Here is a 14,416-nt window from a genome sequence, read left to right on the forward strand (position 1 = left end):
CTGATGAAGGGTCTAGGCCCAAAACGTCAGCCTTCCTGCTCCTATGATGCTGCTTGGCCTGCAGTGTTCATCCAGCTCTACACCTTAATAAAATCCATCAACTGCTCAAATTTATTATTGAAGTAGATCATTCAAGCAAGCTCCTTATCCACAAAGTATTAGTTGAGAAATCTGCCAGTGGGTTTCTACTAATATCTGCCAAAACTACCAAAGGTTCACTGGTTCACTACACGCTTGAATTCCTACAGCTTCACTAATTATAAGATGAATCTCGGCAACCTCGTGAATAAAGCCAAAGCCAACTAGAAGCTACAAGATATGGCACATTAAAACTATCCTGCATGATAATAGCTATTCAGGTCAAATAGTCACTAAATGAATATCACAAAATCTCATGAGAGGGCTTAAGTCCCCCAATTCTGGCCCTGTGCAATGTCCTACCTCAGGTCACCCTGGAAGGGGAAGGTGTCTCACCTTTCAACAACAAGTGAAGCTAGCCATCTAATGCTGCTCCTTTATGGTGAACCCATGAGTGAATTTCTCCACTAACAGGATGCTTCTGTCAAGCCAAAAAGATGTTTTTGTCTACTGAGTAATTGATAATTGTCAGGTATGTAGGCAATATGCCCCAATGGCTGGGGGATTATATCAAATAACATGGCCTGTCAACCACTCAGTGAGTAGAATGCTGATTTTTCTCGATCAGCCCGTGCTTGCAAAGCTTAGAATGGTATTCCCACAATTTGATATGATTCTGCTGTTGGAACTACTTGAAAATGTGGAAAATCATCCAGGTAAGCCCTGTATATGAAAGAAAGGATAAATCCAACCTGAGCAATCATTTCCCCATCAGTCCACTTTCAATCATCAGTCAAGAAATGGAAAGAGTTGTCAACAGTGCTGTTATTGCTGAGCAATAACCTACTCACTGACTGTGCTCAGTTTCCACCAGGTTCGCTCAGCTCCTGATCTCATTTCAGCCTTGGTTCAAATCTGGAAAAAAGAGCTGAATTCCAGAGGTGAGAGAAGAGTGACTGTCCTTGACATCAAAGCTGCACTTGACCGAGTATGACATCAAAAAGCCAAATAAAACTAGAGTTAATGGTAATCTGAGTAAATTCTCCAATAGTTGGAGTCATAACTAGCTAAAAAGGAAGATTTTTTGTGGTTGTTAGAGGTCCGTCATTTCAGCTCCAGCACATTTCTGCAGGAATTCCTCAGGCTAGTGTCCTAGGCCCAACTGTCTTCAGCTGCTTTATTCATGGCCTTCCCTTCATCATAAGGTCAGAAATAAGGATGTTTAATGTAGAAATTTCACAACGTTCAGCACCATTCATGACTCCTCAGATGCTGAAGTAGTCTCTGCCCAAATGCATGCAATCCGAGACAATATCCAAGTTTGGTTTGATAGGTGTGTGTATATATATATAAAATATATATACTTACTTACAATAGCTACAACTGAAAGTTAGTGGCTGGGGAGGTGATGGCTAAGTGGTATTATCGCTAGGCTATTAATCCAGAGACCCAGCTAACAGTCTGGGGGCCCTGGTTCGAATCCTGCCATGGCAGATGGTGGAATTTGAATTCAGCAAAAATCTAACAATGCTAATTTCATTTTGGGCGGCCCGGTGGCTCAGTGATTAGCACTGCTGCCTCACAGCGCCAAGGGCCCGGGTTTGATTCCACCCTCAGGTGACTGTCTGTGTGGAGTCTGCACATTCTTCCCGTGTCTGCGTGGGTTTCGTCCAGGTGCTCTGGTTTCCTCCCACAGTCCAAGGATGTGCAGGCTAGGTGGATTGGCCATGCTAAATTGCCCATAGTGTTCAGGGATGTGTAGATTAGGTGGATTATAGGGGGATGGGTCTGGGTGGGATGCTCTGAGGGTCTGTGTGGACTTGAAGGGCCAAAGGGCCTGTTTGCACACTGTAGGGATTCTAAGGAATTCTGTGCAAGTAACTAGTCTCCTGACTCCCCAAAGCCTGTCTACCATCTACAAGGCACAAGTCAGGAGTGTGATGAAATACTACCCACTTGCCTGGGTGAGTGCAGCTCCAACAACACTCAAGAAGCTTGACACAGTTCGAGACGAAGCAGCCCACTTGATTGGCATTACATTCATAAAAATGTACTTCCTCCACCACCAATGCTCAGTTGTAGCATATACCATTTACAAGCCATACTGCAGAAATTCACCAAGGATGCTTTAGACAAACCCATGACCATAATCATCTAGAAGGACAAGGTCAGCAGATGCATGGCAACACCACCACCTGAGAGTTCCCCTCCAAGCCACATCATTCTGAATTGAAAAGACATTGCTGTTCCTTTAGTGATGTTGGGTCAAATTCCTGGCACTATCCCTCCACCAGCATTTTAAGAAGACAGCCCACCATCCCCATCTCAAGGGCATCTACAAATGGGCAATAAATGTTGGCCCAGCAAACGATGTCCAGATCCCATGAATGAATTTTTTTTTTTAAGTTATATGCTGTTTATGAAGAGCTCTTGACAGCAAAGCTTCCAAATTTAAATTGTACCTTTACAAGGTTCTCTTTTTATTCAGCAATGTGAGGTTTCAGCTTTAAAAAGCATCTCATTATTGAGTTTGCTGAAGCAACTTTCCATTTTTTTTATTTTGCTCTGTCTTAGAAGACTCCATTTCAAAGCTTTTGAATCCTTGTTCCCAACATAACTGGCTGGATTTATAATTGTGGATACAGTTAAATTAAAGAGAGAGGCTGCTTCATACTGCACAAACATTAACAATTCTTTTGCAGCTAATATTTAAAATTTCAAACTGTCTCCTGTACACCACCACTATCCTTCTCCAGCTCCCTGCTGTTCAATGGAATGAGTATTAGATATGTTTGTATGTAGAAGTTGTTTTGATTGATTGGAATAATCAAAGTTGATCCAAGCAGAACAAATGTGATGCATAAATTGTGCTTGATGCCTAATTCAATACATACTCCAAGATGCTTCAAGATCAAAGCAAAAAAAAATCATAATCAAAAATCTCTGTCTAATTGAAAAATGTTGGCCCAAGTATTTTCATCTTTGAATGTATTAGTGATCCTGAACTTTATACTAAGGTTACCCTGAGATTTACTAAGCAGCATGTGTATAAATATAGCTAGAATGTTGAGAACAGTCACATTTCAGTTCAACACAGGCAGGTTACTACTCATGGCATTTACATTCAATATATACAAAGCAGTCTTTAGAATTCATGCATTTTTTATTGCAATGTAACAGCTGAATCATGTTCATGGAAATCCTGGGTCCACCCTGAATATAATATAAATTGTTCCATCCCAAATGTGCTTTTTAGTGCTGGGTATTTTAAAAGCTGCTTCTAGCCCTCTAATCACTAAAGCGTAGATACTGACTAACTACAGTCACATTTTAATCAGATGACCAGTGCAGCTGGCTGGAATATAGACCAGAAAAAGGAGATCTCATCCATGTTGAATGTTGGGTCATGTTAGTTCAGGATTATCAGGCTGAGAGGAAAGAATGACAGCCCCCTCCACTGCTTCACCCCACCCCACCCCAGCCCGTTATGGCCACACATGCAAATAAACACTGACTTCATAGAATCCCTACAGTGTGGAAGGAGGCCATTCGGCCCTTCAAGTTCACACTGACCCTCCGAAAAGCATCCCACTAAGACTCAACCTCCTACGCTATCACCCTCAATTTTACTATGGTTAATCCACCTCACCCGCACATCCCTGGACACTATGGATGATTTAGCATGACTAATCCATCTTTGGACTGTTGGAGAAAACCGGAGCTCACAGAGGAAGTTTATGCATACACTGCGAGGATGTTTGCAGATGATACCAAGTTGGGTGGGAGGGTGAACTATGAAGAGGATGCAGAGATCTTTCAGCATGATCTCAACAGATTGGGTGAGTGGGCAAATCAATGGCAGATGGAGTATAATGTGGACAAATGAGAGGTTATTCATTTTGGAAGCAAAATCAAGAAGGTAGATTACTACCTGAAAGGCTGTAAATTGGGAGAGGGGAGTGTGCAACAGGACCTGGGTGTCCTTGTGCACCAGTCGCTGAAGGTAAGCATGCAGGTACAGCAGGCGGTAAAGAAGGCAAATGGTATGTTGGCCTTCATTGCGAGAGTTTTTGAGCACAGGAGCAGGGATGTGTTGTTGCAGTTGTACAGAGCCTTGGTGAGACCACACCTGGAATATTGTGTACAGTTTTGGGCTCCTTTTCCGAGGAAAGATGCTCTTGCTCTCGAAGGAGTGCACTGAAGGTTTACCAGGCTGATTCCGGGATGGCGAGTCTGACGTATGAGGTAAGATTGACTAGGTTAGGATTGCTTTTGCTGGAATTCAGATAAATGAAGGGGGTCTCATAGAAATTTATAAAATTCTAACACCGGACAGGGTGGATGCAGGGAGGATGTTCCCGATGGTGAGTGTGCCCAGAACCAGGGGTCACAGTCTGAGTATTTGGGATAGACTATTTAGGACAGAGATGAGGAGACATTTCTTCACCCAAAGCGTGGTGAGCCTGTGGAATTCATTGCCATAGGAAGTAGCTGATACAAAAACATTGAATATATTCAAGAGGCGACTAGATATAGCACTTGAGGCAAATGGGATCAAAGGTTATGGGGAGAAAGCAGGACTAGGCTATTGAGTTGGAGGATCAGCCTTGATCGTGAAGATTGGCACAGCAGCTCGAAGGGCTGAATGGCCTTCTCCTGCTTCTATCTTCTATGTTTCTATCTGCAGACTCCATCCAAGGAGATGGTCACCCAAGGCCAGAATCAAACCCGGATCTCTGGCGCTGTGTAGTAACACTGAGCTACGGTCCACCCCTTGCCATGTTCCTCATTAGTTGGTCTGCCAGCTGATGCTGAACAGAGGAATGTGCACTGTGCATATTAGGCCCGGTATTAAAGTGACAGTCGGGCATCAGATTGTATGTTTTTGTAAAAACAAAACCCTACATGATGTCTTATGTTGAGTGAGATTCATTAACCTGACATGGATTAGAATTCTAATCTGGCATCATAGTCTATCACCACAGTTGAAGGGGAATTGTCCACCTTACTATCTGTTAGAAATTGGGTAGTACAACTCTAAAACAATAACCAAGGACCTAATATTGCCACCACTGCTGTGCCATATCGACATTTCCTTGAGTCCACTGCTGGGCAGCATTGATTTGGAAAATAGGTCTGTTTAAATTACATTTATCCTTATATTGGATCTACTTTGAGTGAATAAAGTGCGTGGCATTTTTACTTTTCTATGCAATGCAATTCTAATCTTGGTTTTACATTTCAAGAACTCTGAACAGGATTCTGATATTCTACAATAAATGTTTTATTGCGATTGATATTAAAACAGGTCAGGATATAAAACGGTTGTTTAAATGCAATAATGAAACAGCTACTTCAGTGTTGTCATAAAATTATCTTTGACCTGCCAAAGCTTCCTCCAGAGTGCAGTGAGCAGTTACTGAACATATTAATCAATGCTTATGTTGTCCTTAGGCATAGTAAGTTTTTAAAAAAACGTATTGCATTTGAAAATGGTCACTGCACATGAACTCCTCTGACAGGCAGGATTTGGTTTCCTCACTAATGTTCAATATATTTGTGTTACTTTCTCTGCAGCTGGAGTTTATAGATTAGTTGCTTTTTTATAGCAATTCCATATGTCTAGAGATCTAATCTCTGTATTGCATCGCTTGGAGGGGAATTTTCTGCCTTCCCATTTCCAGTTTTCCTTTCATCTCCTAAAATGATATGCACACTGCCACTTACAGATCTTCACTAACTTTGTTTTCATTCTCATTGACCACGTTAATGGACTGTTCAAATGTGAAGTTGAGGGCTGATATTGCAGTCAAGCTGTTTTCTTTCATCACCTAAAGTCCATGCATTAACTCAATCCAGAGTATCAATGACCAATTCCTTTTATCCTGTTCCATGTTTAATCTGATTGAATCTAATTATAGTTAACTTTGTGGCAATTCTTTTGAGAACTTAATTCAGCATAGAACCTAAATTGAACTTGGTATTTCCCCATGTTTAAGAGTTCTTCATTTCACACTGATTGTTGCATCTAAACCATCAATGAATAGATTATTTTATTCACTATCAGGAGAAAGGAATTTCATTTCTTGCCTGTATTATCTATTTCAACCCTAGTTTCCAACCCAGTTATTTTAATGAATTTAAAATCTTGTGCTCAAAGAATTGGAATTTCTTACTATATAATTTACGTTAGAGCCTTTTTATTCTTCCATCCTTTCAAAGCCACGTCATCAAACAAAATATGGATATGGCAAGATGTTTTTTCAGAAGCAGCTCAACACCTTGATTAATAACTGTGCGTGTTCAAATTTTAAGCCTTTTTTATTTATCTTCTTTCTTTCTATCTGTTCCTCATCAAGGTTATGAAGTTGAGAAAACTAGCACAGCAGATAGCAAATTGCCGGCAATGCTTGGAGCGGTCAGGGTCTCTCATCAGTCAAGCAGAACACAGCCTGAAGGAGAATGATCATGCACGTTTTTTACAAACAGCCAAAAATGTAACAGAAAGGTGGGACAGACTTGCTGGGAACATTAGTCATTCTCTGGTTCAACAGGCCAACTGTATTTATGTATTAAGCATGAAGAACATGACTACCCATATATTGTAAAAGACAATTTCTCTCTCTGGTTTACTGAACTCATCTCCTAAGGCTGATGACTCATGTATTAATCCAATTCCAGCTGAAATCAGCTAGCACAGCACTGATAAGAGATTAATCCTTAGGCATTCAGTTTATGTGGCTCAGATCTACGTTGTGCAAGGCACAGCCATGAATCCATTGATTGTGAATTATTTAGTTCCTTCTGGTTTTATTAATTTTAAAGTGAATGATTATTAGCAAAATTTTATTTTTGGCATATAATATAAATCAACAACTTTATAGAATGGATCAGTCAAAATTTGAGAAGATATTGCAACCTTTTATGGGCTTAAAGTAATCATTTGGTTTAGTTTTTCATACAGGATCAATGGTTATGGCAAGTATACAATTTGGAATAAGACATTTCAGAGAAACAGAACTTGTGTTTCCATGCTACTGTCTCATAAAATTCATAATTTCTGAACTTTGGTCCTGCCAATTGACTCAGATGAGATTTTAATTGGAAATCATGACATTAATTTCAGGAGAGGTTGGCCTGGCTGAAGTTTCTTTCTTTGCTTTAGGAATTGAAACCAGCAATGGTGCCCCTTCTATTGTCCTTGACGTGATCTGCTAACACAGCTTTGACTATTGAGTTCAGTTTTATAATGGTGTCAGGTTTCCCTTTGAGCTACCAAAATAACTCAAGTTAAGAAAATGCAATGTGCCAAATTTCCATCACCAAAGACTCCATCTGCAGCAGATTTCCTATACTATCAATAGGTCACAGTGTGAAATATGGGTGCAGTAAAAGACATTTTTCAAGTAGACTGTTCAAAAATTGAACATGCATTTTAAAAATATTCCACATTATGATATGTTTTTGGTTTTGTCATTATGAAACTTTGATGGCTTAAATTTCTGCTGGCAATGGTCTGTGACTGCGAAGTTAATGCAGGAGGACAGCACTCCATAGATCAATAACTCAGTAACAGTATTGCAATAGTAGTAATGCCTTCCAGCACTAAGCATCACAGAATAGAAAGCAGACCAGACTTTGCGATTGTTTGTGCAGCTATAAACAGTTCCATAAAATCAACTGCAAAGATTTTTGCTAAACAATCCCATGTTTCTTAGTACCCAACAGAACCAATTACATTTCTCATTGAACATAATTATATCTTTATCACTAGCAATGTCACATGATGTTTTTCAAAATAACATGGAGCTCAAGTTTGAGAAAGGGCCTTTAGCAAATTGTAGTTCATCCTTCTAGTACCCCAGTGGCCCCAGTTCAGCATCCAGTACACATGAACAACCTTTTTGGTCTTTGTACAGAAGTTTGTTCAAGATATTTCTGTCTTGAATGAAAAAGCATTTCCAACCACCAGCTTTAAATTTGCAATTGACAAAGATTGATTCTACTCATGGCTTACAATGAAATAATACTGGAGTTATTTTATGTAGGCGATTTATTATTTCAAATCCCTTAAGGCTTATAGTGAACTTTTTTCTGGTCTGAAGAGCTTGGAAGTCTTTAATATTCAGTTGTAGTCCTTTTTATACTTGGAATCAGTAGTGTTGCTTTCCTTTGCATCTGTCCAATAAATGGATTTTTTTTGTGAGACAGGGCTAGATATTATATGCTCCAACTATGTGTGTTTTCAGTGGCAGGAGTTGCATATAAAATAGGGAGGATGCCCAGTTCTGAACTCTCCCCTTGAAATGAAGCGTGGGTTGGTGCTGAAAACAGCAGCCCATCCACCATATGTTTAAAAAAAAAAGGTTAACTGAGCTTGGTAAAATTTTGATAGGCCCAATATTCCCTTCTCAATTCATAACATGATTGACATAAGCAGGTGGCTGGGAGTGGGAAGTCCTTTTTCACAAGTTTTCAGAAGTGCAGGGAGGAGAGGAGCTGAGCTGAGCACTATCTTTGACGGGGGCCCTTTGCACAATTGGGTCATCCTCCCCGGAAGATAGTAACCTCCTTTCTTCCCTCCTATTTGACACTCCACCTCTGTCCCTTCCAACCCAAGATTGTCTGAACCTGTTCTGAAGAAGGGTCACTGGACCTGAAACATTAACTCTGCTTTTTCTCCACAAAAGCTGTGTGACCATTGAGTTTCTCCAGCAGTTTCTGCTTTTGTTCAAGGTTCTGTTAGTTTGCAGCCAATTATCCTTCCAACTTTTCTCCACATCCACTGAAATTAATGCTGACTACTGTTCTATCTCTATGTTCCAGCATTCTATTAATCCTTAATCGCTCCTTCATTTTGTCTAGATATTGAAAATGACCAATCTATTACATACAGTTTCCTACCTTTACTCACTATGCTAATTCAGTTCAATTCCATTCCATATCTGGCTTGATTGTCATAAAAATGCTATCAAGCAAACAAATCTGACCTTCAAGAGTTGGGGAGAAAGTGATTTTTTTAAAAATCTACTGAAAACAAGACACTTTAATTCCTCAACAGTTTTAAAATAATCTTGATGACAATAAACAATGAGGCCTAAAGTTATTGAACCTTTTAAAAATTGTTTAACAAGCAAGATACTACTTCAATTATTTTCTGATTCTTGTTGAAAATTCATTTGTCTCTTGTTGTTTTGGCAGGGTTGCTATGGCAACAGCATCTTCTCAAGTTCTGATTCCAGACATTAACTTGAATGAGGCTTTTGAGAATTTTACCTTAGATTTTTCAAGGGAGAAGAAACTACTTGAAAGCTTGGACTATCTTACTGGTAAGAATGTAAGAATAATGATGAGAAGTTTCTTTGTCATATATTATTACGCTGTGAATGTCCTGGTACTAGCTCTACAAGGATACCTTTCTCTGGAATTGGGTCCCAAGAGGGTGTTAGGGTTAATCCCTGTAGTAGTGGGCTAAGGGCTCTAAGTGATCTTTAATTTGTGATTTAAAGGTCTCAATTAATGGCTGGGTAGTGAGGTTGACCATGTCCCTTCCCACTCAAAATTTAATTCTGATAGAGGTGGGAAGATGGCAGGAATTGGCTGATGCAACATTATAATTAAGTACACCTTGCAATCTTTTGGAACACCAGAGTCAGCCTTTATCTCAATGCCTGTTCTCTCTTGAAGTCATTCTAAGGATCTCTCTGCCTACGTTAACCTTAAGCTTTGGCATCTCTGCCACCTCAAAATTCTCCCCCTCATTAATCAGATGTTATTCCATCTCATAAAGCATTTTAAATATTTTTTTCATTTCAGAAACGCATGTTGTTTTTGTTCAAAAGCCCATTTCATCAGTCAGTTTCTATGAAGTGACTCTTCATAATATTGAATTTCAATTCCCATTTAGGTCCATACTGACTCTCCAAAGATATCCCACTCTATCCCTGTAACCCTGCATTTCCCATGGTTAATCCACCTAGCCAGCACATCCCTGGACACTATGGGCAATTTTGCATGGCCATTCAACCTAATCTGCACATCTTTTGGACTGTGGAAGGAAACTGAAGCACCCGGAAGAAACCTCCACACAGACAGTTAACCGAGGGTGGAATCGAACCTTGGTCCCTGGCACTGAGAGGTAGCGGTGCTTTCAGGTACCCAGCTAATCAAAAAAGCCAAGAACCAACCTTAATGACTGAATCTTTGCCAATTTTAGTTGAGTTCAGTCTCTGACTTACTTCTATCGAGGTGTCACACATTGAATTGGTACTGACATAATCCACTTCACACTCTGCTGGGCTCAGTAACTTATCTTGATAAGAGAATAGTAAGTATATATCCAGAATTCAATATGGTAGCTGAATTGTGACATTATGGTGAATCTTGCAGACAATGTAGGCAGCACATGCACCAAGTTTAAAAGAGATTATTGTAGCTGTCAGTGTAGGAATAGTCTGAGGGGCTCAGTCTAAAGCTTTTAGCTCAACTAGCTTTGATGTTATATGATAATCCAGCTGCTAACAAGGTGGTACCAGATGGCATGACATCACCTGTTTATATCTATCAACCCGTACTTTATTAAAATTTCCTGTACACATGCCTTCAGGTAAAACAGGATCTATACTGTTTATTATCTCTTAAAGATCTGAAACAAACTTTAAACTGGAGTGCCTCTTTGGATACAAAACATAGTTGAACCCGCTGCAATTCAACTTCACAGGAACATTTTCTTCACATTCCCAGTTTCAACCAGCTTTCAAATTCCTACAGCTGGCTTACCTCTGCTCTGTTTTAGTGTTATTTTAATATTAGAATAGATTGACTTAATCTTAGATGCTCAATTCATGCAACCAGTGCATGCTGGTTACTTTCACAATCTGCTATATTTAATAATGCTGACTTTTAGTTCTCTCCTACTCCTACATTTGGAAATATTATGTCATTCGAAAAATTGAAATAGTTTTAAATGTATATGAAATGCATGGTGGGTTGATTAGCATACCTGTCCCTTTTAAATACTACTGCTTCAAGCAGAACCCTTCTTCACATGACTGGAAACTTTAGTCTCTTTTCTCCTTTCAGATTCCTACAAGGCTGCTGTGTATTTCCAGCACGTTCTGTTCTTGTTTTCAACTTCCATATTCATTGTATGTTATGTCTCTATTACTGGAATTGCTGTTTCTACAGTTGAAAGTGATACAGATAGATGTTTCTTGCATTTTGATCTATGCATTGTCATACCTAGCTCCACCCCATCTACTCTTAGCGAAGTTTCTCATACATCAAAGTTATGTACAGTGACACAATGTTTCTGATGATTTATGGGTGCCATTTAAACTGTGTAGAAAAAAATGTAGTTCACTATTTATATTGATATCTCAAGCCCTTGTCCCAATTACCTGGCAAAGGTGGTTAGGTTTGGGTTGCAAAACTTGGCCAAATGATTAAAGGGTTTAGTTTTTAGCTTTAGTGGGCTAATGTGACCAGAGGGACGTGATCATCGTTGGTGTCAAACTCTCACTGTTATAAAATTAACTTTGACCAAAGGAATCAAATCAAATAAATAATATTGTTGTTATAAATGTAAAGGGTTAACAAGTAGGGTAGTGAGGAGCTACAGTGTGGAAACAAACGTGGAAATAAAAGATCGTATAACACCAACAAAATAAGGAAATAAGTAATGTAATTTCATTAATAACTCATTATTCAGTTTAACCTCATTCCTTCCATGGCAATGGTACAACCCTCGGTAAACTCATTAACCTACTATATAGTTGAAATTATGGGGGCTCACTTCTCTTTACCTTCATTGTGCTATTCAACTTCTCTGTCCTTTCAATATTGACCACTCTGTTTATTTTCTTTGCTGTTCCATCTGTTACAAACCAATTAGGAAGAGTGAAGTGATTGCTGACATTGTGGCCACTGAAGGAGTTAAACAATGTTTGCCAATTACATAATTTAGACTTTTACAAAAGTTCAGTATTGTTTCATATCAGAAACAAATCAGTGAGATTCAATTTTTTTAACAAATGAAGAGCTAGTTTATTGCAAATGGAATTGCTCATGGAAAGATTCAGTTGTTTGCAGACAATTTAAAACGTGCAAATCTATCCAATTGCCCCCTCTCTCAAAATAACGCCCATGTACACAACTTCCCAAATTGGCAGGAAGTGGGAGAAAATACATAAAATGCTAAGAAGTATTATCTTTAAAGTACTTTGGCCGAGCAATGGTTAAATTTGGATAAAAACCTGTTCATAATTTGTCCAAATGCTTATCTGCAACCGAAGCCACTTTCCAAAGTGGGGTTTCTTTTTGAATCAGTTCTGATTGGCTGAATTATCTTTTCCTGGAGACACTGATGTAAATTTAGATTTCTCCTGTTAAGAATGTGGTGAGGTCTTGTGAGTTTTCAACTTGTACATGTTGATGATAGGTGTTTCAGGAAAAGATAGAGGGCTGAGGCTGTTTCCCTTCTGATAAGTTTTTAGTCCACAAACTGGATCATACGGTTCTTTGAAAACATCGCAGAATCTCTGCCTCTGTCTGGCAGGGTGTGTTCTTTACGAATACAATATTTTTGCTGCTGCAGCCAGTATCCTCTGAATTAAAAAATATTTTTTTAAAAAAACTCAAATCATCATATGTATAAATGATATATATTTTATATCCATATGTACGTACAGATGATGTTATAACAACATTTTAGGTAACCTTTCATAACCCGTCCTACAATGAGAATGTGTATACCATTTTGGTGAAAGCATTTTCACAATGCCATTCATGGAAACAATCTCTGCCACATCTTTTTTGCAGCCCCAAATCCTCCAAGCATTCGAGAAGAACTCTGCACAGCATCTCATGACACAATTACTGTTCATTGGACCTCAGAAGATGAATTCAGCATCGTTTCCTATGAGTTGCAGTACACTATCTTCACAGGACAAGCAAATTTTATCAGTAAGTTTTAAAAAGATTATAGAAGCCTGTATAAAATCAGGCACTTTTCTATGAATAGGATTGGCAGATTATTGTTAATACTATCAATTCCACTAATGAAGACTCTGACCCTATGAAACTTCACACAGACCCCATAATACAGAGGGTGGGCCAGTGTTAGATGTAGCAGCTCACTCACTCTATACCAATTGTATAAATTTAGACAGTTCATTGTTTTCAAATTTCTTGAGCTCAATTAATTTCACACCAATGCCTTCGATACTCATGTTTTCAATAAAACAGTTGGCCTCTCCCTCTCACTGATCATTCTTCAATACAGACCAGTCCCCTCACAACCAAGAGACATTACAGTATAGATTGAGGCATTCATTTCCATTTCTGCCTGCAACACACTATTGGGACCCGATGACCCCTGCAAAAACTATTCACCATCTCTAGAGCACCGCGTTGAGCAAAGATAACCGGCTTTCCTCTTCCTTTTGCCCATAATCCTTAACCTCCAAGGATAAATGTGAGTAGTTCACTGATTTCTTTTTCAATAAGAGCCAAGACTGTATTCTTCTGCCTAGTGTGGAGAGAAAATCTACTTCCTGGTCTGATTAGAAGAATCTTGTGTAGTTAACAAGGTATAGTTTATTTCATGATCAGAAACTATTACAAGTTGTGTTGATACGATAGGCAGTATTGCTGAGACCTTGGAGGAGGCCCAGATGATAGATTTCACTCCTTCAAAATTCTGTGCTGTTCTGCCCACAAGTTCATAACAAATCATTGTGGGAGGTACTTATGGCACTCGTCCTTTCTCACACCCATATATGACATTTCCCCCATTTTTATTCAACATTATACATTTGTGTATATAATTACATTTTATGTTACTCCATCTTCCCCAAGTCCCTGACATTATAAATTTAAGCAATATGGAGTTTACACTATTTCCCAAGATGCATTATTTTCTAACTTGCAAGACTGGTAGTTTGCTTGGTGGAAGACCGTTGACTTCGATTCTTTTCCTGCTTGTCTAAGATCTGTTGTTCCCTTGTGTAATCAAGTTCCCCATGGGAATCATCTCAATCGATCAGTGGTGGATGAGTATCCTGTAATGGTGCAAGGTTCCTGCAGTTCCTTTTTAGGAAGCCTTTGGTTGGGCAAACAATATACAATCTCTGCTGATCTGTAGATCTTTGGATGACCATACCTTTGTTTTTCAAATCCCTGATCCATACTTGTTTCCCCCCGCCAACCTCTCCTCCACTCCCACACAACTCTAACAACAGTCTCATATGGTAGCACCTATTGTAGAATGTGGTCTGAGAACCCAGTAGGACTGTTCTCCTTGTTCTACATATCTTAATAGTCCCATCGATGTTAATAC

At 39.2% G+C, this 14,416-nt stretch overlaps 1 protein-coding gene across 6 annotated transcripts in view; it reads left to right on the forward strand.

The window, feature by feature from the left end:
* mid2 (midline 2) overlaps positions 1 to 14,416 on the forward strand; it is a 220,743-nt gene that overhangs the window by 182,718 nt on the left and 23,609 nt on the right. For all 6 annotated transcript variants that reach the window (XM_048605343.1, XM_048605342.1, XM_048605348.1 and 3 more), the window contains 3 exons: positions 6,438 to 6,586; positions 9,280 to 9,407; positions 12,898 to 13,041. In XM_048605343.1, coding sequence (XP_048461300.1) covers positions 6,438 to 6,586; positions 9,280 to 9,407; positions 12,898 to 13,041 — 421 coding nt within the window. The remainder of the gene's footprint in view (positions 1 to 6,437; positions 6,587 to 9,279; positions 9,408 to 12,897; positions 13,042 to 14,416) is intronic.

This window comes from Rhincodon typus, chromosome 14 (assembly GCF_021869965.1).
Source record: "Rhincodon typus isolate 14 chromosome 14, sRhiTyp1.1, whole genome shotgun sequence".
NCBI classification, from domain to species: Eukaryota; Metazoa; Chordata; class Chondrichthyes; order Orectolobiformes; family Rhincodontidae; genus Rhincodon; species Rhincodon typus.